Genomic DNA, 27,539 nt, shown 5'->3' with positions numbered 1-27,539 from the left:
CACATATGGGGGTTTTTGAGTCACTTTACAGAGAGCAACACATACAAAAACTGGCAAATAAATCCCACTTTTCTAAGGCTCATTTACTGCACTTTACCTTGTGTTTCTTCATCTCCCTTTTCCATGACCTCTTATCTGCCTTTTCCTGATCACAGACTATTTTTGATTCATGCTTCAGCGTTTCAGATCCTATCATCAATATTAACACTAGGGAAAAACTTGAGAAAATGTGATTGTATCTACTGAGTGCTAGGATCTTAATTCAGGAAAACACTTCAGCATGTGCTTCACTGTAATTTCAGTGCCTCCTTGAACAGGAATATTGCTAAACACATGTCAAAATGCTTCTTTACTGGAGGCTGTCAAATGAAAAAATGGATTAATTACAATTCGTAGCATGAAACTTTACAGCACTGTGGCTTTAAAAGAACTGAAGAATTGGTGTGTTCATAGTTTATGTTTTCTTTCATCTAGGTTCAGATATTAAAACTAAAAAAAAAAAAAAAGAAGAAGAAATTGTATATTTAAGAGAATTATTTAAGTACAGTGATGATTATCAAGAGAAACTTAAGGACAGGTAACGCAAGGGTCACCCATATGCTTTTTGTTTGCTGTTCTGCCTTTAATAGAACCAGTTATCCCTACCAATGAAACACCATGGTCATTCCCCAGAGTGTTGAGGTTAGGGAGGAGACCACGTTTGTCTCGTGTTGCGATCTGTGCCTTTCTGCTGTGACTTCAGTACCGGGGTCCCCTCAGACAGGGGGTGTGACTGAGCACCCTTCCTGTGACCTCAAGAATTGAGCCCTGCCCTACGTTACTGGAAAGGCCACGCAGCAGAATGAGATTTGCTCTTGCATTGCTGCACCCGTGGGGTTGTGGGCATGGTGAGCCTGATGGAAACAACCCAATCCTGATGGAAGCACGGGACGCTCCTGCTGGTGGGACATGCAGAGGCACAGGATGCTTTGCCAAAGCCGTGCACACAAACACATACTGCCACACATCCAGCAGCACCTCCAAATTAAGCCTCAGCTGAGCTGCTGGAGAAGGGATATGCAAAAATCACTAAAGAGCTAGCCTGTGCTTTAAGCGTTTTTCTTCCTGCTTCACAAAATTTGACAGCCAAAAACGGCAGACAAGGCTTCAGAGTGCTGATTATTTAAATAGATTACTTTACAAATGTCACTCTTTGCAAACACATAGGCAACATGATTGCTGTTTCTTTCAGCACTGTATTAGATACAGACTCAATAAATGGGATGTTTAAAAAAAAATCCAAACATTTACGAATCGTTTGAACCTACTGTACTGTATCTTGTTTACTGCTGCTCTAGGAAGCTTTTCTTAAAATAACGTGTTAAGTCTCAGAGGGATTATCCTGAAATGAAATTTTTAATAACAGCAAAATAAACTCATCCTTCACAGTGCTCTGTGTCTCATGACTTACTGTTAACTCTCACCTCTCCTCCGTCATATATCTGTATCTACTAGTGAAATTTTACTACCTACCTCTTACTCCAATTTCAGGTATCTGAAGCAGAGTTTTGCTTCATACATGCTCTTGAGAAAAGAAATTAGATACCTAAATAATCCTGCAGATCTAAAAATCTTACCCATAATGGCTCACAACTGTAGGAGGCCAAGATGAATTCCAGAAGGGAAGACTGAGAGAATGAGGATTGCACTACTACAAGGAGAGAAGGCTGAAGCTGACATCGCCATCTTTAGGTAGATAATGACCCACTAGGCAAAGGGTGGAAATAATGCATGTTGTATGCCCACTCTCCATAAAACAGTGGGAGGTTAAACTACACAAGAAAAGATTTTTAACTCAGGCACTGGGGGAAAGAAACTCCCCCAGTGCAAGTGCAAAATGCCTGCAGAGGTTAGAGAGTCCCTGTCCTTCCAGAACGGGCACAGCAAATGACTCTCAGGAGTGATGCAGGTAACACTGGTCTTGCTTTCAGGCAGAAAAGCAGATTATGTGATTCTACAAGGTTTCTTCCTCCCCTATTTCCTCTGAGACTTTGATAGATATCTCTTCTAGGAGGTAGCACACTTCGAGAGCTTCCTTATTGGTTTGAGGATGTTTTGCATTTTTAATCTTGCAGACAGAAAACACAGCAGGAAACAGTGTCCAGGAAAAAGACTAAAGAGAAATAGAGCCCTGTAATGTCCAAATTGCAAGGGTAATTAAACATGCAAACAGTTCAGTAGGGCAGCAGTGAAACTTAGGGAACCAAAATTACTTGGATGTTTAAAAAAAACAAGATTAAATATCTTCCAAAAGGTCTGCTTTAAGCCAGCCTCCAAGTTCTGTAGCATGCACATTCAAGAAGACAGGCTGAATTAGCATAATGATCCTTCCTGGCTTGAACATCTTTGAATCCATGAACTGGAAATCCCTCTTCACAGCAAGAAAATTTCCTTGTATAAATGTATACATTCACTTTCTAATTCTGAAAGTGAAATAGTAATAATAATAATAATAATAATACAAAAACCCCTTGGGTTTTGTTACATTAGAGAAATGGCTTTAACCAGAGTGTGGAATCAATTTTTAACAAAGTATCCTGCCCTGAGACAGAGAAAGAAAAAGAACTGTATCACGTTGAACTTGATTTTTTTATTTCTGCAGTGGATAATATATAATCAAAGTCTGCTGTCCTGTTAGAGCACAAAAGCTAATTATTAAATAAAGTCACAAAGTATCTACACAGGTTCTTCCCAAAAGGGTATGAAGGTAATTAACATTAACCGCTTTTTTGTATTCTTGAATCACAACCCTTATTTAGCAAATAAAAACAAACAAAAAAAAGCATTCTTATTTTAAAACTTGCATCCTCCCCTTCAAAGATACATGGTGCTGAAGCAGACGTCTGTAAGCACACAGAAGAACAAAGAGGTAACCCTAACAAACATTGACAGCAAGAGTATCAGTATATTCACATTGATTTATTAATTTTTTAGCTTCAATCATTAGGGCAGGGAGTAAAACAGACACCACTTAGGTGGTACCTTTGAGACCCACCTCAGCAGCTAACAGTCATCATTCTCAAGAAATAATTCCAGAAAGACTTGAAATGCTTGCTAGCACAAAGTGCTCCTTAAAAATACATCTGGGATCTGTTCCTGAAGGTGTCTGATTCCCAAGTCACCCTTTCTATTTTTGTGATGACGATGCTGGGTCATATTTACTTCCAAAAGAAATGAAATAACAGTGACCAGAAGATAATTTTAATTAATAACATTAGAAAAGGTTATGCCATTTAGTAATAGAGAAGTGTTTTAACCTACATTAAAAACAAAAATATTTCTAAAAGACATGGTGAGAAATAGTAGAGGTACACAGAAAACCAGAAGTGCCACACGGTGAGAAAACATGCATTGCAAAAGTCTTCAGAATGGTATCAAGGAAATGAAGCATTAGACATAATTTTGCTGTGTCAGAAAAGAAGTGCTCAAAAAAACAAACAAAGCTATGAAATACGAGTTTAAATAATTACAGAGTCTGGCTCTGACTGAGAACTACTTTTAAGTACTTCAGGTATCGTATCTTGACATATAGAACTCAGGGGAGGAAAATCTCTACAAAGCATTCAACTGACAAAGTAAAAATGCAAACCAGAGATTCTCATCCCTTCTATCCAGAAACATAATGCTAAAAATTTATTAATATTTTGAAATAATCTCTCCCATGCTAAATAAGACTTAAAGCATCACCTTCGCCCTCTTTGATCTCCCATTTCTTATTGGAACCCAGAGAATAAAAATACCTTGCTCAGCATTTTGCTATTATTCTTCTAGACAAAGCACTTTAAGTTTAAAAAAAAAAAAATAGCTCGGTTCTGCAAGAACCGACCAATAATAATGCAAATGACAAATTTGCAGCCAGACACCTTAAGCCAGGATTATGCCGACCTCAAGATGACCGCAGAACAGCGCATAAAAACTACATTTCACAGCCACTTAAACAAGACAATGCTCCTTGAGGACGAGCACCAGAGATAAACACATTGCCACCACAAGCTGAATAATTTTTAGACACATATAAAGACCATATGTCGTGTCAAGCAAGGTTCCAGGCACTCCTCAGAACTCCATCAGTTCCAGTGGACTAACAAAGAGGTATTAAAGGAATACTCTCCCACAGGAACAAATAATGTTTTCCAAAAAATGAGTGGAGTCCCACTTTTTTGCCCTATGAAATGCACGTAAGTGTGTCTCATCACCTGCTCATGAGACTTGGGACAAGTGTCACCCTGTTACTGCCATGACTAAAAATGATGTGAGATACTAAACCTAACTTATACCCATCTAAAGAGGAAGTTAACAAAAGCATTCTATGGAGAACTAAGGCCAGAGGGACAGGGAAACACCCTTTGTAGATTTGTCGTATTACAGGAAAACAGGCGTGGAATAACAGAGAGGTTTGGTTTAGAATTCTCTTGCATATTTCAGGGAAAAAGACTTAATGATGGCTGCCCTGAGTTTAGAGATTCTGTTTTCAGACCTGGCACAGAGGTTTTTACATTATTAAAAGCCAGGCATTACAGAACAGAAAAGCAATGTCTGCTTGTACTTTTGCATCATCCCTCCCCACCCTAGAAAAGACAAAAAAAAAAAAAAAAAAAAAAAAAGGAGACTGATATGGAACACCCACTGACATTTTTAGGTCAACACACATTCACAATGTCTGTATAATATTCTGATACAACAAAAATAGTCAATCACTGCAATTTTCTGCCAGCAAAGCATGCTTTTCCAGAATGGCCAACTCTAATGGGTTCAATTACAATACAAATTACAAAATAGAAGAGCATTTGGTTCTCAGTGTCTTTTTCAACAGTAGAGGCTATCCCATCTCTGTAAATGACAAATTCCACTCTCTGCATAAACATTTCATACATGAGATCAGAAGTCTGCAGTGCCTTCCTCCCTTCACTATCACTGTACCTCTGAAATCAAAAAGTAACTCACATTTCAAACAGATAATGCAAAAAATATATCCCTGAAGTCATCATGAAGATTTGCCATCATAAAGCTGATTACAGTGACAATTATACTGAGTGTGGAACATTAGAAGGCACAATATCACAAGCTTTTAAAGTCAGTTGGCAACATTACAACAAATGCCTCTCAAAAATCAGATTTCAAGTGCTAGCATCCTTAAAATGCATCATAAATTTGCTCTTGGATTTAAAGTGCCTTCTAAATCTATAGCTCTATGTAGTATAGCTGTATCTTAAGGACATGTGCAGTGTGTGGGTGCACAGACTGAGCTGTCAGTCAGGTCTCCTTTGTTTTTCACACAGGACACTCAAAAACCTGCCACAGATCAAAGTTCAGATCGAAGTTCCTTCTTTGCAAACCCGTGCTCTCCTGTTGGGAACATCCTCAGCAGCCTTGGCTTTCAGTACAGGATGTATACACTGGGCTTAACTGTGCCCAACAATCCTCTTGGCCAGTGGAAGGCATTTTCAGATGGGAAATGTGCACAAACATCTGTTCCATTTCCCTACGCCTGATTTTAACTGCCCCTTCATGGAGGATGTGCAAGAATAAAAACATTTATCCCTGCAGTAAAAAGCCCATGTAGTCACTCCAGTCAATCCAGCACAGTGTATCAGTTAGAAATGGTGCTCGGACAGTCCTGCACTGGATGGAGTTCATTTCCTGCTCAGAAAGTTCGAGTGGGTTTCAACAGCTTCTCTCTACAAAATAAGTCAGCCCAGGAGCCTGTGAGGACACTTCCCCAGACACACTAGAATGAAACCAATCCATCTGTTTCTTTTCTTACAGAACGGTCAGTTTTGAAAAATTTCTTTGGCTATCAACAATTCCAGGTAACCTTTAGGAGTATTCAGAAGTAAATCCTTACACACAATGCATGCCTTCACTTTGTATTTAAGATTCTGAATGAGCAAACCAACCCGGAACTACACTGAGTCATTTCTGCAGACACTTTTTAAAAAATGAATGGGAAACACCAGAACTGAGTTGATAGGGAAACATCGAGGAGGAAAAACAATTTGCCAGAAATTGGCTGGTCTTTTAAAGAACTGGGCCTAACTCCAGCTGCTGCATTTCAGACGGCTTCAAATCCTCTTGTATTTTGGAAGTAAAAGTGAGACATATTTAAATTTTTAATGAAAAGAGATGACAAAGATAACATGGAAGACAGATTTTTTTTTTTTAAGAGTTGGTCACAGATAGTTTAAGATCATTTCAGGATTTCAAATTAGTTGGTTTTTTTTTCTGGTTTTAAACATAAGACCAAAGGAAAAAAAAAAAAAAAGATAAACACCTCCCTCCCCTTAAACAGCTCAGTGTCTAGACAAAAGATTTTTGAAAAAGAATAATCCAAAATGCAATTTATTCCTGAGCTCCAGAAGGAGAGGTTGCTCCAATTACATTTCATTTCCCTCAGTGAGAGGAAAGCTGGTGCTGTGTTTTCCATGTTCTCCTCAGAGCAGACTTGCGTGACTTGTCACAACAGAGCACGTTAGATTGCTCATCGTCCTGGTTCTCTCAGGACAAGGTAGAAAAGATTGCTCCACTTCTGAAGGGAACCTTCCTTGGAATGAAGATCCAACAGTGAGCCCGCGCTCTCTATAGTACGGACCCGAACACAAACTTTCCAGGTACCACAACCTTAAAAACCACTCTGTAGTAATTAGTTGCTGCAAATGTGTGACAAAACAGAAATTATTCAAGGTACTGAGCGGATCAGACCTTTTCAAGATGGCTCAGCCTCTCTAGAATCAAATTGTGTTGCAATACTCTCGACAATCCCCATGGCTTTCTTAAGAACTTGCCTCTTCTGGTTTTTGTATACAAACAGAATTCTCTTCCATCCTGATGGTTTTGATGATCAAGCTCTAAACAGTTTTCATTTTTTTTTGTTTTACATTTTTAGTAACTAAAGTGAAAATGTTTTCATTCTAACTGACTACTGAAATACAGTTGCTGAGGTTTACTTTCTCTCTGTACCCTCAACTGTTAGATGTAAATTAACTTCAAAAATTTATTCATATACCATTTTCCAGTACAATTCCAAGTCAAAGAGAAAGAAAATCTAAAATGATTTTATGAGCCAAAAATGAGTTCATTTTAAAAAAGCTGTTCTGCATTTCTCAAAATATTAAAAATATACCTGTAAAATCTTTTTGCATAAGCAAGATCCAATACATCAGAGAAACAAGCAAAGACTGAAAAAGGTGGTCAAGCACCAAACCAAATCACCCAAAAATAACATCAACACAAATCCTGTGCACATAAAATACATGTGCAGCACTTAGAGAATAAGGAACCATCCTGCACAGAGGGTAAACACTTTCAAGCTTGCTCTCACATGAAGCAGGGCTGGTCGTGCAGACTCTGTTCAGCATCCAGCTGAGCTGAAACCCCTGAGCTGCCCTGACAGAGCAAAGTTATCTCCAGGGAGCAGCAAAGGACTTGTCAGGATTGCTACTTCACTTCAGTCAGCACCACACTGAGGCAAGCAGGGAAAGAAAGAATGATTCATTGTGTATTATTATCTCCAGGATCATTCACAAATGCAGGAAGACGTGTTTTCCCTCACCTCTAGTCACCTTTTATTTCTCAACTAAATGTCATCTTGCTTTTAACCAACTACAGGGCTACAGCTTTTAAAAAGTTGTTTTTTTTTTTTTTCTTAAACCTCTTCTTATTATTCTCTTTGGAATACTCACCTATGTTTAGGTTCTGCTTTAACATAATTGTAAGGCTTTCTCTAGAATGGAAGTAAAATGTTTGGAAATTCCTTTTTTCCTCTTTCTCAGTTTCAAGTGTCAATATGATTTGTTCTCAAAGTGTTTGAAACATGTTCATATTCAGCACCACTGTCAGTGAAAATAAAGACAGCTGATGTGTACCTGCACAGCTGCTGGTAATTTACAGAGAAACCCTTGGATTTGCATTTTGGCAGCACTCTTTTGCCTGGGTTGGATGTTTTGAAGCTTACATGTTTAAAGATATCTGGAGATGCATTTTACTGAATCTGCTATACATTAAAATGCTACAGAGAAAGCTAAGTGTCACAGGCATTTATCATAATAAACCAATATATGAACAACCTGCCTTTTGCTCCTCCATGACTTCTAAATGCTACTAATTAGCTAACAGGAGGGCACTACATGCTTTGCAATAATATGGAAAGTGTGGACAGAGACATAGCAAAAGCATATTTCCATCTCTGTAAGATGAAAAAGCCTTGGGATAATAAGCATTAAATAATAATTTTACTCCCTCCGAATTAAAAACAAAAACAATAAAAAAGCAGCATAGTTCAGATCAGTTAATGGCTTTGAGTACTTTTAGCTTTATCTTAAGAAGTTGCTTTTGCAGAAGAATACTTAGCAAAGTCTGAATAGCTTTTTCTTGATGACTAACATTGCTTGAAATGCACCACGTTTTATTTAGTTAAAGGCCTCAAATAAAATGAGAATATGAACCATTCTGACTCCTGAATATACAGGCAAGAGACTTATTTTTTTTCTCAGCTCAGTCAGCAACAAAACAATATGCAGATTTAAAAAAGAAATTACATTCTTTAGTAATTTATGAAACCCATCAGAATTGGAAGATTAATTCATTCTCCAAGTCCCTGGCTCATGCAGCTGTCCCCTAGAGAAAGAAAAGGAACCACAATATCAGAATTTACCCTAATCCATGATAACCTGAGTCTTGTGAAACACAGGTTTCACAAAGAATTTACCTGGATTAATTTGCAATTATATATTTACAGTGTTAGTTACCTGTCACTACACTAAGAAAAATCCAAAACCCAAACAAAACAACACACACAAACACACACACAAAAAAATCCAAATTATCTGTGATAACTGTCAGATATTTGCCAGGTGTGGTTCTACCACTCTTAGGCAGTAATAGAGCAGTTAAATGCAATTACCAATTGGTTCAGGAGAAAGTACTTATACTTGAAATAATTACATCCTTACCATATTTTTGCACAACCCGATCTACTGAAATAGACATTTTGTTTTTACAACACCTTCTTTGAAACCAGGTCTGAGCAAACAGTTACCTGCACACCTCAGTTCAAATAAGCAAGCAAGCAGGCAGGCCAAAAGATGAATTTGAACTGGATTTCTAACATTAGCTCACGGAACACAAGATAACTTATCAGAGGGTAAATAGGTGAAATATTCACGCAAACTCCATTAAAATGCCGGTGCTATATTTAGATGTACAAGCATATTTTTATATCACTTGTGAATCATTCTACTGAAAGCAAAAGAACTTCAAAGTTGTATCTCCTGTCATAATCTGGCCATCAGAAGTTTTATTACTGATGATTATGCATGAGTCAGAGAAGAGAAAAAAAAAAAAAAACAGCTGAAATTCCAAATCCTTGGAAACAGCAGTATCAGCTTGCTGCCTTCTAACTGGGGGAGCCAAGTTAAACTTTTACAGAGAATCCAAATCTTAAAAGCTTTGTCTTAACTTTGGGGATGAAAAAATAAATAGAACTTACTCTAATGAAAGCTATTTCATGTCTAGAATTTTTTTTTTTCTTACAAACACAAGTATTCTTGTATTTATTCCCCTTAAAAACCCCTGCAGTCAGAAAGGCCCACATTTACCCAATTTTTGCCATACTAAACACTCCATTGGAGTGTATTATACAACACGCAAGCTAGTGAACATAATTATAGATCATCATGTCTAAAATTCTCTAATACTGATATCACATGCAAAAATGAAAAAGGGAAAAAAAATAATCTGCCTGTTGATTGTCAGATGAAATCTAGCAGATGAAAAAAGCCCTGACCATAACACAGCACTGACTGAGCTGACAGAATAAGAGGTGAAAGTGGTAATGCAGTATTGCCTTAACCTTTGAAATTATGTCACCCACTGATTTCCAAAATAAAGGCCAGTGAGAAAAGATTTTGCAGGTGACAGGGCAGAATAATCACTTGTTTCTTAGCTGAAGTAAAACTACTTAGATAAGCTATTCTTCTTGTTACAACTGTCTTTTTTGGTCAATGGGAAAGACATTCCATGTGATTACCCTCCCTCATGCCCCTGCAGGCTCACTCATTAGGTATTTGATATCTGCACTTATTAGCAAGAAATAAAGGCAAGTTAAAAGAACCAGCTCCTGCAACAGCAATAACCAAATACATTCAAGCTGTCTGCAGGCTCTTGAGCAGCTGACAGGTTTTACCTACAATGCTTCTTGGCTACACTGCTTGATCCATGGATTAAAAGGAAATCCCAAGTTGTACGGAGATCATCTCGAGTGCCATCAAGAGGCACATAGAGGACAAGGAAGCCATCAGGCCTGGCTGCCGCGGGTTTGAAAAAGCAGGTCCTGCTTGACTGACCTCATCTCCTCCCAAGGTGACCGGCTCAATGCACGAGGGAGAGGCTGGGGATGTGTCTGCCTGACATCATTTCCCACAGAACTGTCCTGGGAACTGGCTGGTCGTGGCTTGGATGGGCACAGTGCTCCCTGTGTGAAGAACTGGGTGACGGCCATGCCCAGAGAGTGGGCAGTGGAACTGCCTCCAGCTGGGGCAGGTCACCTACAGGATTCCCCAGGGCTCAGTACTGGGATGAGCTCTGTTCAATCTCTTGATCCATGCTCTGGACAAGGGGACCGAGGTCCCTCAGGAGGGCTGGGGATGACACTAAGGACCTGCTGGAGGGCAGGAAGGCTCTGCAGAGGGTCCTGACCAGGCTGGCTGAGCCAAGAGCAGCAGCCAGAGGAGTCCAAGTCCTCTTTGGCCACCAGAAGCACCCGGAGCAGGAAAGGCCCTGGGGGTGCTGACCATGATCCAGCACGTGGCCATGACAGCTGGCTTGTGGCAGCCACAGTGTGGCCAGCAGGACCAGGGCAGTGACTGACCCCCTGAGCTGGGCACTGCTGAGGCCACACCTCAAATCCTGTGGCCACTTTTGGGCTCCTCACCACAAGAAGGACATCGAGGAGCTGGAGTGTATCCAGGGCAGGGAACGGAGCTGGGGAAGGGCTGGAGCACCAGAAGCAGCAGGGGCTCAGCCTGGAGAAAAGGAGGCTCAGGGGGAACCTTCCCCTTCTCTACAGCTTCTTGGCAAAGGGTTGCAGCCAAGTTGGGGGTCGGGCTCTGCTCCCAAACAACAGAGAAAGAGGAAACAGCTTCAAGTTGTACCAGGGGAGATTTAAATTGGATGTTAGAAAGGGGTTGTTGTCAAGCACTGGAACAGGCTGCCCAGTGAAATGGTTGAATCATCATCCCTGGAGGTATTTAAAAAGGGTAAATTAAAAATTAAGCATAAACGTGGCACTTAAGGACATGGATTAATGTCGGACTTGGCAGTGCTGGGTTAACAGTCAGACTTGAAAATCCTAAAGGTCTTTTCCAAGAAACAATTCTATGATTCTATGATTTCCAGACATTTAAATATTGTTTACAACAAATTTCAGCTACCAAAACATTTCAGACTATATTGATCACTAACACCATCACTCCACATGTGCTAGAAACACTTGATACAAAAGGGAGAACTTTGCAACTCTCAGACTGAGAGAAGAAATGTTAGATAAGGCCTCTCAAAACCAAGACAAGATGCACACTCAGATGAAAAGTGATTGCAACAGTAAAACATATTCATCCTCCACTCACAAAGCCCTGGGAGTGCAGTACTAGTAACAGGAGAGAGAACAACACAATCAAGCCAGAATAAATCTGCATTTAAGCTAAATCATCTACTTACTGCATTTCAAAGAGGCAATTCAGCCAATGTAAACAGAAATTATACTCTGCTTTCCACTAGATCATAATCTAAAACCAACTGAAACAACCATACACCACTGCAGGCAACACTGGAAGAACTCAAACCTCTCCTCATTGCTATTTCAAATGTATTATTCAAATAAAACCTACCAAATTACAAAAGCCTTTTTCATCTAAGGTGGTACAACAAATCCATAGCATTCCCCAAGACTGGATTGTCAGAACACAAGAGTGATTTTGCAGGTAGCCTAACACACTAACACCTACAAGTATGCAGAATGTACCCACTGCTAGCACTTCCAACACGGCACTAAAACAAGGATTTTCCAGATGGGTAAAGTGATGGCACCATGATGAAATCTGCACCACTACTTTTCACAGCATATTCTGGGCAATTCTCTCAGCCCTAAAATAAAATGGAACAGTCTCCAGATTACCACTTTTTCAGTTGTCAGTCAAACACACTGGTTAACCACTTATGGAAAATCAGATACACAGAAAAATAAAATAAAAATCACAGTATCTTCAGAATAATCTAATCTTAAGAATTATGTACTTAAAAGTACAGTAATTCCCAATATATTGAAATAGTCAATCACCAGCCTATTGTCTATTTTTCTTCTCCAACTCTCCCCTTTATAATTTATAACTTACAAATAAGTTAGAAAATGTTAACAGAAAACAAGAAGGTTTTAGCTTAACTTTAACAATGAATTTTTTAACAATGAACACAAGCTTAAACTCTCAGAACTCTTAGAAGTTTTCAGGTTCTTTCAGGTTAAAATAAAAGCATATTAAAAAAAATAATACTGACCATATTATTCATAAATAATCCCATCTTTATAATACTTTATATGAAAGTTCCCCTTTTCCTGTTAAATAGAGCTATCTCTCTTTCCAGAGCTTTGCAGAAGTTTACTGAAAAGTCTAAACAATTTCAACTTTAATAACTTTTATAATAATGCCTATGAACTCCTCTTTGCAAAATGGAAATGGAGTTACCTAACCAAGCCATGTAATAAATAATTTAGCATCCATTATTAAAATGTCATATATTGCATGTGTGTTTTCAACATTTATCATAAATCTAGCATTCCACGTAACCAGAGCAACTCCCAGCATTTTATATACCTGAAACATCCAGAGCCATGAAAGATAAAGCTGATAGGACCTCTCAGATATTATTTAACAAAACAGCAGTATTCTCTGCATTGTGAGACAGTGCAGCCTTAAGACAAGCTGTGTCACTGAATGAGAACTGGAGCTGGGTTTCACATTTGCTCTGAGAACTGCTAAGATGGCAGAGTCCCCGCTGCAGCCCTGGCCGAGGCAGATGGACACTGCCACCCAACACCCCCTGACCGCGCTCCCATCCGGACATGCGGGCTCCCCTCGGGAGCCAAATGACTGAACTGTGCTGGGGACCAAGGCCAGGAGAGCAAGCCTCTTACTGGATTGACACTTAATCCTAGATGGCATCTTTTTCATGTCCCTTGCCAGGAGAAGCAGCAGGACGGTTTTGACACAACGCAGGGCTTGCTGCCCTCAGCACAGAGTGGCTGCACTGCAGTGCCTGCCTGGGTCCTCGTGGCAGCAGAGCTGTGACAGCCCCTGAAGCCACCAGTGGGCTTTTTGTGCCAAGGCAGAAAATATCTGCCCACCCACTGGGGGCATGAAGCTATTTATGCATTATTTGTACTTTCATGTGACCTTTTTTTTTTTTTCTCAAATAGTTTTACCCAGGAGAAGGAAGGAAGGAAGAAGCAAAAATATTTTCTCATTTAAAAATGTGTTACTAAGTCATAGGCTATAATTCTAGTAAGTTTAAGGCATATTTATTTACTGGGAAATAAGTTTGCATGTATATTGAATGTAATTTGGTACACATCAACACCTTTGTAACCTTGAAGCTTGTGTATCTCCAAGAAAAAAAGCGTTTCACTTTCCATCATCTCACTCAAACACATCATCTCAGTAAAAGGAATACAAATCTCCTTAATAGATTACATGCAATTAGGAAAATGCACATGGCTGCTCATATAAGGCATGTCCAGAGATGTACCCACAGCGTCCACCCCGTTTTTGTTTTTCACACATTCCCCTGCTCCCTAACAAGAGGGCGTGACAGAAGCAAGCAGAGGATGCAGGGCAGGGCTTCCTGATGGATTTAGGAGAGGCTGGAGCAGCTGCTCATCCACAGCATTAGGTATAATGAAAAACAGCACTTGAAGGTGCAGCACCTCCGAAGACAAACGTTGCTCCAAAGAGATCTCTCTTGCTCAACTGTGTAAGACAAAACACAAAAAACCCGTCCCCAAATCTCTAGGCAATACTCTACTGCTTTCATACACAACCTTGGAATAAAGCCAATTGGAATTCATGGGGAATCCCTGATCAGAGGTACACCTACTTTCTGTAGAAATCCATGCAAATAAATGAACTGGCATCTTATAACCCTTTAAAATGTTAAAACTGCCTCATATTCAAAAATAGTTCAGGGTTCTGGTACTCAACCTGCAACCCAGAAAAAAAACATTTACATAATCAGATTATCAGGGCATATTTTTGAAGAAAATTTCCATTAAAGTTCAAAATGTTATGCAATTACTGCTTAGAAGAGGATAATATAAATATTCCTATCAAATGTCCTTAGCATTATTTATTTTAGATACTTAGATTTACTTTAAGAGAAAAACAGTAAGCATTCTGGTGTCACAAGCTGACCAGAGATACTGTTAGTGCAGGTAAAATCTTCGGGGACAAATTATTCAAATCATTTAATGCTGTAATTCACTCATTATGACAATAACTCAAATGGGTCCTTGTTTTCAAAATGTCATTTTCAGGTTTGACATCAGGGAGAGAGAAGACAAAAGACTAGAGAAGTATTCCTACAAAGAACATTTTTCAACTGCATCTCTAACACCTGTTTTGCATTTCAGCAGTTCTTATTGCCTGACCATTTTAGATCTATGCTAAAGGAGCAATACAGGCTTGGATATACCTTGCTATGGAAAGAATGAAGAGAAAAAAGATTGAAATAAGGCATCCCAAATTTTCAAAAGGTCCTTTCTTCTAATCTATCTGCTTGGATAATGTGTCCAGAGTGGCATTTTGTAATGACAGCAACTTTCCAACAAATCAATAGTTATTTAATTCCCAACAAGCTCTCGAGTCCATTAAACCTGATTACATTCACCCATTTCAGTTGGGTGCAGTTATTTTTCCTACACCAGCACTTAATCTATAACAGGAACTTATGAGAACTTTCAAAAGCAATTTCAACATCAATCAGCATAGAGTGAAAGGCACGATTTGCTTGTAATTATTTATTGGACAGGACGGCAGAGGCTCTGACTGAGCTCCAGCGTCCGACCTTCACCCCCAAATTCTAATGGATATGAAGGCCTGCTGGATGTGTCTCAGTGCATAAAAAGCAGCCTCAGCTTGCATGTCCCTCAAGACACAGATTCCCAATACCTGATAACGACCACTGTGCATTGCTGTATTTCTATTTTAGACATAGGTGCCTGATATTAAGCCTGAAGTGAAGAACACAAGCCACAGTCTTCCACCACTGAAGGGACCTATATGGAAACCACCTGTTTGATGCTGCGATTGCCCCTCTGCGTCAGCAAAGCGTTGGAGTAAAGGAGCACAATGAAAGTTTCCCTCTCCCTCACAGGTCATTTGACTGATCCCTAGCACAGCACAGAAATGCCCTATCACACGTGTCTTAACCCTGTCAATGCACAATATCTAACAACTGCCACTTAGATGGTACAATTCTATCAGAGTTTAGAAATGTTGACTTTTCCTGATGTCTTCTAATACCGTAAACTACAGGATACTTACTGCTTAGTTAGCATCTACACAATCTATTCAGAATCCCAAGTCTAACAGAAGAAACTTCAGTAGCACCGCTTTTTGAAAAAAAATAAAATAATAGCAAAAGCAAACTACGACAATCTGGTAGCCACCAGCTGACTCCTAAATACACAGAACTCTTGCCCTGCATCAAGAGCTTACACTTTTGGGGCTCAAAGGAATTAATAGGATGTGCATAAATATTCTTTGCAGGTGATATATTTCTACACACACTTTTCATTCCGTGTGATGCATAACATATGAATTAATGCATATTTAACACTATTCCTATTTGCTGTGCTAAAACACTTAACCTAAACACATCATGGTAAGTTACTTTGTCTTCTGACCTGCCGTGGGAATGCTGACTCTCTCAGAAACCTAGAATGGATAGCAAATCCTCTGCCCTGTGGTCAACCTCGTGAAGCAAAGGCATGAATGTTAAACAGCAGACAAATCAATACAAGCAAATATAGCTCAACTACACCATTTATTCAGCCATGAGAGATGTCAATACACAGATTAGGGTGATCCATCTTTTTGATTTCCTACTGTCTTCTCACTGACTACATGAGAGCTTTTGCCTGTATTAAAAGTGTTTGCTTTCTCAACCATAAAAATTCCAATTATTGCTCTAAGTGCACTAGAGTTAAGTTGCTTGTTGGAAGCGGCCTTGCATTACCTGAACAAGTCCAGCGAAGTATGGTGCTGCCGGCAGAATCATTGGCACTCCATAGGGATGTAGCAAAACTCCTTGAGACGACAACATGGTTTAAGTGATAGTATTACTCCCACTAAAGCTAAACACATCAATTGAAAGTTAGGGGAAAATCTATATACCAACTTCTTCCAAACTCAGAGCTAGAACCAAATAACTTCTGTCAGGGGCAAAGCCCACATCAGCTGTAAAAAAAAGAAAAAAATTGACGTCAGCAACACTTAATGTTAAATTTTTCTTCAGAGACAACAGATAGAGACAACAGCTGCAAACCTAACTCTACCCAAAAAGGAAGGTGCTATTTTGGGAGCAGCTTAAGTAACATGACTAGCCAACTACTCTTTATCAGTTCAGATTTTTAAGTACTAAACACATAGAGATCAAATTTGTACAGATATACTGATTAGAAACAATTTTCAGATCAATTCTGGCACAAACATGACAACAGTTACTATCAGAAGCCATTTTCAAAATAATCAGGTTTATCATGATTGCATAAGTAGACATTTCCCTATATTTATAAGCTGTTAAACAATGTTCATGTGAGCGTTTACACTTCAGTCTGTAATACTGGTACATTCTGTTTCATTATTATTTTGTTTGTTTGTTTTGAATATGTGAGCTAACTAACGCAAGCTAATGACTTCTATTAGTGTAAATTATATTTTAATGGCTCTTCTAACCTTTCACAACATGTATGTTGTTAAATTGGTCATAACTATTTTAAAAGAACACATTTTCCCGTTAGAGTATTTGAACTCTGTTCTCCAAATCAACTTAATGCGACTGGTGCAAGAGACAAAGGACTGAAATTTAGGCTGGTTTCCTCACTAAATCAAAACAGATTTGACTTTAAATGTACCACTTACAAGACATTCTCTTCCACAGCTCATTTTTACTTCAGACAAAACCAACTTAGTCATTAACACCTGTTTTATGTGCTATGTATTTTCCAGTGCAGATGTAACTAATGACAAGAATTACAATTGAGCAAGACTTTTTTATTTCAATGAAGAACTAGTTAGGTAGTTACAACTTCATGTTACAAGTGAAATAAAAAAAAAAAAAATCTCCTACACTCTTCGAATAATCAGGGTGCTTCACACCACTAATTTCAGCTACTTGATTTTGTTGCATAATTACTTTTCCAGATAACTAATTGCAGACAAGATTTGATGTGATACTTCATTATTTAATGTCACACTTTGACCATCGTGGAAGGCTTTCAGTAATTGATTCTCGTGTATCACGGTGGCCGTGCTGCAGGATTTAGAAATCTTCCTGAGCAGCTGCCTGCTGGCCCTCCCCACTGCCAGCCTTACCCCACTGCTAACTTTAGATGTGGAATTGTGACCCTCAGTGATGCTCTCTGCAGAAGCTGCCAGTGAGGCCAGCAATTGTCACATGATGAAATGATGTTTACCCCACTCCAGCTCCTGTTTCAGAACCACTTCACTTTTCTGTTGGGGATGATGCTGTTCTCACTGGTTATCTGACCATATTTAGCTATAAATCCTATTTCTTGCTCTTTTCTTACCAAGGAAGAGAAACTCTGCCGTTTTAATTTTTAAGCAGGTTGACACATCATGCATTTTTTCAAAAGATTGTCATTAACTCCAATACAAAATCAGTCACTAACTTTCACAAAGAAATACATAAACAAAAGGTATATATGAGAAAGCAAGTTGTAGTCACAACTCACTTAAAAATACTTAATTCCTTAACCAAAAAAGCGTTCATTTTAACTACTGTTTATTTGTTTCATCCAGCAGAATGAACTGCATTTGAAAAGAAAGCAGATTTCTTTCACCCAGGAATGGAGATTATAAAATGGATTCTGCAAGCTTTACTCAAATGACTCCAGTGGGACAACTGACATAAATACAAGACTGTTAAATTGCTCTGTAAAATACCTGGCAGCTTTTTTTGTTTCAGCATGCATATATTTGAAAAGATGTTAGAAAACCTGAGGAGGAAGATTTGTACAGGAAAGCGCAGGCTCAAGGGAAGCTTTTCTGTGATCTATTTTGGGACAGATTTTTTTGAACATTTTTGTTAATTATTTCGACACAGGGCAACCTGCTGATGAAATTTCCTGATGACACAAAGTTGGAAGATATTGTCAAGACTGGAAAGGATAAGGATATTACATAGAAAGAACTGCTAAATCTTATGGGCTGCATTAATAGAAATGGGATGGAATTCAATAATACAAAATGCAAAATCATGCTCCTACTTTCCTCCAGACACCTCAGAGCTAAACTCAGGAGGAAGGAAAGCAGTATCTTATTGCATCTGTTTAAAGAATTTAAGATGCTAGTGAGATGCAAATAGGAAAATTAGCAGTATCTTTTAATTCTCAATTATTTCTTTATTTCTTAGAGGTAGTTCCAACAGACTACAGTTCTCTTCATCCACATTAAATAGAAAAAGAAAACAACAAAGGTCTAATTCAAATACAGCCATTGTAGAGAAATTCCTTTTTGTGTTCAGGGGAATGGAACAACTATGTTGCAACAGAAATCTAAATTTGATTTGTTTATCCCAGCAAAGCAATCTGTGAATAGGGAAGAAAACAGTAGGAGGAAGAGAGTGTTTAAGCTAAGGACAATCCTGACACTCCAAAAATCAAGAAAAACCTAGTTATGAATAAATTTAGGCTGAACATATTTTTTTTCAAGTTCTAGGGTTTTTTTGGAAGTATTTTGGTCTTGTCTAGTAAGGATCTAGAGCAGCCTTACAAACCCACAGCAACAACAACAACAAAAAAAAAAAAAAAAAAAAAAGGTGGCTTATAACAGACAATTATACGATGCAAGCAGTACTGGTAGTGTAAACTCAGCAACTTCCAGGAGGACACTTCCAGCCCATTGGAAGCAGTATAAACATTCCACAATAATGAAAACATCAGATGTCTAACATTGCTATTTTCTACATTGCAGACAGTAATATACAAAAGCAAACGTTGAAAATAAGCCATAATTACCTGGTTTAACGCAAGGACGCTTTGCTTGCCTCACTATAACAACATGCTTCTAAAATGTCTGTGTGTGGGGCACTCCAGATCCAAGCTCTGACCTGGTGGCTGGGCTCTGTGATGATGTCCCATGTGTGCACCAGCTACCTAAGTTCGCACAAACCTCTGCGAATCAAAACCACAGAAGCACAACAGAGCTTTACTCGCGTCTCCGCCTCGTGCCAAGCTCAGAACTTATGCCAGTGCCTCTACACCAGCTCCACCACTTTAGACCAACACATTTCTTCTCCCTCCCATCCACACAAAAAGGAAATTTCACTTGAGTTTTAGAGTTAGTCATTACCGGTCACTCCTGTTCCACTAGAGTATGTTGAATAAATGAAATTTGACCACAAAGAGTGCTGAGGACTGAGAGAATGAGCCCGAAGAGTATTGATAAAGCTGAGAGTTCTGTTTCACTTCGGCAGCACCTTTAGCATGATTAAGGTCAAGCATAGACCTAAACACTCGTGGGAGGACAGAGCCAGAATGGTCAGGACATGCCCATCAAGCCGCTCTCTGATGTCCCAGGTGGTGACAGCACCCACTTCCTGCCTGCTGCAGGGCTCCTCCTCCCTGCAAAAAATCAACTCTCCGTGTGGGTGGAGAAGGGGACATCATCTATTTTAAACCACTATACAGCTGTCATTTCCATTACATCCTAGAAAATTATCACGCTGTTAGGAAAAGAAAATGACATGTTAAGCCATTTTCAGCGCACTCATAGAGGGTATGTTCCTTTCAGCTGTTCCCAAACTCTAGTTGGCTTTGGTTTCTTTCATTAAAATATTTCATGGATTTTCTGAAACTAAAATTTCATTTCAGCGATGAGAGAGGAAGAAAGAACAAGAAAAGAACATGAACACCAGCTTTATATGTAAAACATATATAGAAAAATAAAATGCACAATCTGATTTGTTTCAGCTATGCAGAATTTTGCAAAAAGGCAGGTTTTATTAATGAAAAGCTGCTTTTAAAGGTGAAGAGCATAGGTTAAACAAGGTAGGGTAGGAGTAGAAGGTCACAACATTCTTAATTCTTTCAAGCCCAGCAATCCAGTAGCACAATCCCATGTGTTAGCACAGAACTGAAGCTACTGACAGGACTGCTCTAATAGCAGTTTCATTGAAGGCTTGCTAAAAAGTCATTTAAATAGGAAGGAAATGGAGACTGCTGTACAGTACGGATGCACAGATACAGAAATAAAACTAGAAATATGCCTTAAAACTGGGCTACACATTCAGGCAGAAGAAGAAAAATTAAAATGGTGCCAGAAAGATGAGAGCTTGGATCCCACCTGCACATAAGATGCACATGCCACATTAGACAGTGACCAAAATATTTCCCCAGGCAAAAGCAGATGCCTAAGTTTTGCTATGGTATAAGGTGTGGAGGGGGAGGGCAGGAAATACTTAAGCAACTTTCCTGGGGCCACGATGCCTGGAAAAGGCAGATCCCTGCAATGCAGTCATCAGCCAATCAATGATGTATTTTCTAATCAGATTCTGACAGAAGTAATCTATTTAGACCATCTTCCTGCCAAATAATTAATTCTTCTTAATCCCTGTATCTAGTTCAAAATGGCACAAACAATAGTTCTTCCAAATGCTGCATAACACCACGGAAATAATTTCTACTTCCTCTCTAAACTGGCCTAACTTTCCCATCTCTCAGGTCATAAATAATTCAGGTAGTACTTTGGCACCCTCATCAGAGCTTTTGCTATGTCATATTTGAATTGTTTGAGTTCAAGTCTCCCACGTCTGACCACCTTTCCTATTGTCCAGATGTTCTCCATTTTCTCTTCAAGGTTTCTCAGTGGTTTTCTGGTACAGGAAACCCCAAAACTGAAAGGACAAATTGGTTTCCGAGTTTCCCTCCTCCACAGCAAGTTTAGATTACTGTCTCTAAAAAGAAGGATCTCCAGACACCAGCACCACAGATGAAAGAGAAGGTGAGCTGCTGTTGATTAGCATTGCCTGCGGTGATATGGCATTAAAGGAAATATTGATAGGCAGAAAAAGCTGTCCTGCACATCTTCCCCCCACCCTCCCCAGCACAGCTGCTGACACTGCTGTAACTGCTGCACTTGTCTCCAAAGACTATTTCCATCTTTCTGCAAAAGCCATTTAGGGCCAGAGGCTCTTCAAGTGCACCAGCAGCACCATCCAGGCTTGTCCCTGTCCTCAGCTGCTCACTGCTCCGCTCTCCTCCGCATGGAGAACGTGTAGGAGCTGCTTGTGCCAGGTACCAGCTCCCCAGCCAGCTCCTCTCACCCTGAACAGCAGAGCCAAAACACAGCATGGATGTTTTACTGACTCCTAAAGCAGAAAATGTCACCTATACAAATCAAAGGTGTCTGCTGATCTCATACATAAAACCAGCATGGCAGACATCCATTAGAGTTGTTGCAGTTTATTACACATCTCAGTTTACACTAGAGAATAGTGTAAGGATATAGAAAGAGTTTAAAACTGAGAGAAACCACCTTTTTCAAGCCTGTGGGATACGGCATATTTAGAATTAACACATTTTTCTTTTGAGCTTAAAGTTTTCATTTAAAAATTGCATTAGCATCTAACAATTGCATTAGCTCTTAGGAGCACATTAAAAACTAGCAGCAGGTCAAGATGAACCCAGCTGATTCTTCAGCCAGAAAACAACAATGCTTCACTTCCACTGAAGTTCAAATTTTAGCCTTTTCTCTCTAAATATACAATGAAGGTAAATTTGGAGATTTCAAAGATAAACACAGATAAATAATTACAGTCCTGCTAAATACAAGAGCTTCAGACAGAAGCAAAAACTTGGGAAACATGTTTGGGAAACTATTTGCGGCCCTAGAGAAATTAATGCTGTTGCCCTGTTGGCCAATTGGCTTTACAACACTTGAAGTGCAATATTTCAGTAAATGTTGGTTTGTGAGCATACAGCCAATCCTTTCTTTCTGGTTTCAACTCCCTTTCTTATCATCAGTGCTGTGTACTGAGCCATGGGCTGCTGTAGTATCTCACTGGCTAAAGAATGGTGTGTTTACTCTACATGTCTTTTGGAATGCTCCCATAAAGATCACTTCTTTCTCTACCTGCACTGCCCCAAAACACATCCTTTTATTACCTTTATCCAGTACTTGTCATCCCCTTCAAAGGCTCACTTCAGCCTATTCCTACCCAAGCTACTAACATCAGCACCTCAAAGATTAATAGCCCCTTTGTCTTGCCTTGAATACTGTGCTCCTTCACCTCCTAACCAAACTCCTAAAGGCATTGATGCTTTCTCCTGAAATTGCCTGCTACCAGGTAAGTCTCTCTCTAAACATCTATGAACATTCTCTTTCAGCCCATAAACCTCCTCTTGCCAGGATGCCACACAAAAACACTGACTGGGGGATGAACTGACTGCCCAGTGGCATGATGATCAATATCCCTGTTCCTCTGCGGGTCAACTCTTATTTGTATCCATCTCTGATAAATTCCTTTGAAGACAGCTGTATCCTGTGCAAGGAGATCACCACAATGGCAGCAATATAAAAAGACACACACAGACTTAAAAGACACATATCCTCTTAGCTTCATTTTTCCCAGAAAACTTAAAGGCAAGGCTTGCCCTATTCTATGTCTTGGAAACCCTCACTCCCTGCTTAGACTGGATTGTCAAAAGATAAGTACTCATCCCCTGACAGCAGGGAGAGTGATTTACCCTTCAGTGAGTCACAAGACACATTCACTTACATAGGTGATAAATGTATGCTAGAGAGAAGCAGCAGGTTAAAATTGGAGTTCAGGGATCCCTCTGTGCCTGGACTTGCCTTGGGCTACCACAGAAAAGTAAGGACCTGTCATCAGTTCTACATACCAAGGCACAAAAGCCGAGACAATCTGTGAACAGCTACTCTGAAAAAAGCCAAAGAGCTATAGGCATCTTTTAGCTTAGCTGCACTATCATACCAATTAGAGTCTGAATCACAAGAACATTATTATCCCAACATTTGTGCCAAAATTAAAGCAGGACAAATCTGAAAACTTCAGTTATTTCATGTGTTGTACTCTGCACTAGGAAAAAGGATGACATTGGACTGCAAGGCGCCGCACAGAAAAGAGTCCCCTAAACCTACAAACACTGGCAGAATACACCTCCATGGGCCTGCAGGACTCTATTAGTGAAAGAAGCTTCTCTGTGTGCCTCCAGTTGTCCTGGATCACTCAGGAAAGTTAGCTGCAAAACTGTAGGAAAATACTGTGGCTTTAAGCACCAAGAGTTGATTTTGACATGCAGATATCACAACTTATTCACAAGACTGAAGATGTGCTACAAAGTTCTGCACTTTATTTCTTCTGCCTTAGTGAGTCCTGCATTGTTTTCCTTCACTTGCAGAGTTCCACACTGGTTTTTATTACATAACTCTTATCAGCTGGATAGCTGTACCAAATCACTTGAAATTTCCCTGTTGGCCTCTTTGAGAACACACTCTCCCATCTCCAGGCTACTTCAGATATCTTTCACTACTCTGCTTTGAGATTATCTGCATTTTCTAAACCAGCTGAGATTAGCCTCCAATCCATGAGAAGTTAAGCAGCTTAGAAAATTTAGAATGAAACACAGAACACTTTCAAGATCTCATGCTTGTTTGATATCGTGCAGTTACATAGACTAACTACTGAAAATTATGTACACCTTTCACAAATGATAAGCAGTATCACATACATCTTTAATAAAGTCAGGGGTTGTTTTTGAATGTATTCATGTATTTCACAAAATATGTTTTAGAATCATACTTGCATGTATCTTCCTTAGTCTCTTTGATTTATTCTTCTCCTTTGTGTGCTGAATACAGGATGACCAAGAAATAGGTATTTTTGCATGTATTTTGTCAGCAGGTAAGAACAGGCTCTAATCTTCCCCTTGGGGTATATTCATTTGCAAATACAGCCCAGCAGCAACAAAAACATTTTCCCTTGCAAATCAGGAACAGACTGACTCTAAGGAATATCCACTCTTAATAAATCCTAGTGATATACCCAAACCATGCCATAAGAGATCTTCATCCATTCCACACAGGATTTTGGGCAATATCTGAGCACTCAACCAGTCTCAGTGTCAGTTCATGGCCACATTCTGATGGGCACCAACCAATAGCTCAGAGAGGATGTCAGGAATGCACCCCTGTGCTGTAGAAGAGATAAACCACCTGCCCGTTACCATCACATCCCAGGCTTTAGTTGTGTGGAGATGACAGAGATGACAGACAGCCACATATTTTTATTGCCAAATCTGGTCAAACAGACTTCTCTTTATTGCTGCAGTCAGGCTACTCTAACTACTGTATCACAGGAAGCTATGACTTCTTCTTGACCCCAATTAGCACATTCATTATTCATCAAAGTACAGTTTTCATTTGCTTCCCTTGGGAACAGCAGACTATCACTGTGAGGATCTTTCAATACAACTTCACCCCCTTAATACACTCAGGATTTGCTGACAAGTAACAGCTACTTATTCCCCCGAGTCAAGTTCATATTAATAGGACTGCACAGTGAATCATGAGATGGTATTAAACCCTGCCTCCTGCCTGTATAAATACATCATTCAAGCACACTACCATGCCAAGTGCTGTGGTTTGATTGCAGAAACCAGCAGAGGGTAGATATCCTAAGTGAGCAGGGTGCCTTGGAGAAACAACCCATTTAAACCCCAAAATAATAAAGACCCTATAGGTCTTTAAAGGGATCAGGGGGAATTTCTGTTCACTACAGACAAGTTTCATATTTTCAAGAGATAAAATACCAAGACTCGAAGGCATTAGATGTAATGCAAGCCGTAACTCAGCTCTACTCAAGACACTGGCAATAGTTTAAGTACTAAAGTTTAGCCAAGAGCTACAAGCAAGGAGCATCTAAGGCAGGCAGGATTTGGCTGAAAGCATTAGAAAGCTCAGCTGATAGGAAGTTGGACTAACAATATTTGTGCTTTTCCACCCACTTATTTGGCCATTTGTGGTCAAAGAGTTAAATTTCCTGATTTATCCTCAACTCTTCAGCCCTAATTAGCCCTTTAGGATCACGTGAAGAAAACTGAAATATTTTGTGCTCCACTGCCCTAACTCCTTGTGAAGCTCTGAGAGCAACCAGTGTCCATCACTCTCACAGATCAGATGCTGCCTGCTGTAACTCAGCAGCTTTAATAAAGCTGAAAATAGTTTTCCCTTGGAGTTTTTCATAAAGCAGTCACAAAATTCATTTTCTTCTGGAAATGGGCACACATGAACAATTTTAATGTAAATAAACACCTAAAACTGTAATTGAACAAAATGTACAAGAATACCCTGACAGAAAATGCACATTCACTGCACAACACATTCATTTCACAGCAAAGCCAAGGCTAGCAATCTCAGCAGATATCAACAAGCTGATCTACCCCAGCAGACATTCTAATCCTGCTTTTCTTACCCAAGAAAATTCATGTCTGCACTGCATGGCAGAAAAAAAAGCCTGGGAATGCTCCATTCCAATACAGGCTTCTGGAGACACCTGCCTGGGTTGTTCAGTTGCACACAAACATTTGTTTTTGGTTTTTTTTAACATCATGAGCACTTCCCAAGAGACCAAACTTAGTAATTGATATTAAAGAAAAGAAAATAAACAAAAATCCATAGGTCGCCCCACCCCCATGGGTGTCTGGAAACACCTGGAAAACAAAGTTCTCTACAGAGAATTTGTCACTGCAAACGACAAATAAGCACCTGGAACACCACTCTTACCCGTTGGGATGCATAATTCTCCGAATAACCATGCTTTTTATGCTTTTTTTTCCCCCTTTGAATTAAGTTCTTTATGTACATGAAGGGATAGTTTAGTTTATAGAATCATAGAATGATTTGGCTTGAAAGGGACCTTAAAGATCATCCAGTTTCAACGCTCCTGCCCTGGATAGGGATGCCTTCCACTAAAAGAGGTTTGCCAGAGCTACATCAGCCTGACCTTGAAATCATCCAGGGATGGGGCATCCACAGCATCTCTGGCCAGTCTGTGCACGTGTCTCACAACCCTCACAGTCAAAAGTTTCTCCCTAACATCTCCTGTAAACCTACTCTGTCTCCATTTAAAATCATCCCCCTTGTCCTGTTACTCCAAATTCTTCATAAAAACCTTCTCTGTCCCTCCTTCCTGCAGGCACCCTTCAGGCACTGGAAGGCCACAGTTAGGGCACCCCAATGCCTTCTTTTCTCCAGGCTGAACAAACCCAGTTGTCTCAGCCTTTCCTCACAGGAGAGGTGCTTCATCCCTCTAATCACCTCGGTGCCACCTCTGGATTTGCTCCAACAGGTCACAGAACGGGTCGGGCTGGAATGGACCACAGTGGATCATCTGGTACCACCTCCCTGTTCCAGCAGGGCAACCCCAGAGCACTGGAGTGTGTCCAGATGGTTCTGGAACATCCCCAGTGAGGGAGACTCCACACCCTCTCAGGGCAATCTGATCCAGAGCTGGATGCACAACTTCAGGTGGGGTCTCACCAGAGCAAAGCCCAGGTTCAAAGGATTTTGAGCCACCTTATGCCAAGGGAAAGCCTGCATTCCTAAGTCAGGCTCGTTGGATTAACAGCATTCCCAAAGCCTCAGAAGTCCTGCTGTCAGCAGCAACCCTAGCAAGCTGAAGCTCTAGAACTGTGGGCAGCAGCAGCTCAGGAGCCGCGAAAATATTACAGATTCGTGTTCTCAAACATTTTTAATAGGTGACTTTCTGCAATGATAAAAGCTACAGAAAGTCTAATTTTAGGATCTGTTCATCATTTGTGTCTGGAACATTTTCTTCTACATTTTATTTTGAGGCAAAAACAAATCACATGCTGGGTAGTTGCAATCTTTCAGTGATTTGCCTTAATGCATCCAGATACAGCATCATGGATACCAGTGTTACATAAAGAAATTTCAAACAGTTGACAGGTACATTAAAACAAAATAAAATTAAAAGCAGATTAGCACACAAGCACTTTTCCATCAGGGAATCCATTTGTACAAAAGTCAATTTCTACAGAGACATCTCCCTGCTCATACAGTACAACTTCCCTTGCCCAGGGAGCACTGAGGGATGCTCTGCCCTGAGTAAGATCTTAGTCAAAGCAGTTTCAACCTTGCCTTCCCCAACTGATGCTTTGGTAACAGCATTAA

The 27,539-nt window shown here is 39.8% G+C and overlaps 1 protein-coding gene across 8 annotated transcripts in view; it reads right to left on the bottom strand.

The window, feature by feature from the left end:
- RBFOX1 (RNA binding fox-1 homolog 1) overlaps positions 1-27,539 on the bottom strand; it is a 1,143,703-nt gene that overhangs the window by 221,261 nt on the left and 894,903 nt on the right. For 4 of the 8 annotated variants that reach the window (XM_062503895.1, XM_062503894.1, XM_062503900.1 and 1 more), the window contains exon 1: positions 16,321-16,407. The exons of the other annotated variants lie outside the window; for them this stretch is intronic. In XM_062503895.1, coding sequence (XP_062359879.1) covers positions 16,321-16,407 — 87 coding nt within the window. Of the gene's footprint in view, positions 1-16,320; positions 16,408-27,539 lie in introns of those variants that run through there. 8 annotated transcript variants of the gene reach the window in all.

Source organism: Cinclus cinclus, chromosome 16 (genome assembly GCF_963662255.1).
Source record: "Cinclus cinclus chromosome 16, bCinCin1.1, whole genome shotgun sequence".
Classification (NCBI taxonomy): domain Eukaryota; kingdom Metazoa; phylum Chordata; class Aves; order Passeriformes; family Cinclidae; genus Cinclus; species Cinclus cinclus.
The sequence above is the reverse complement of the archived record's forward strand: the minus strand, read 5'-3'. Positions and strand labels throughout refer to the sequence as shown.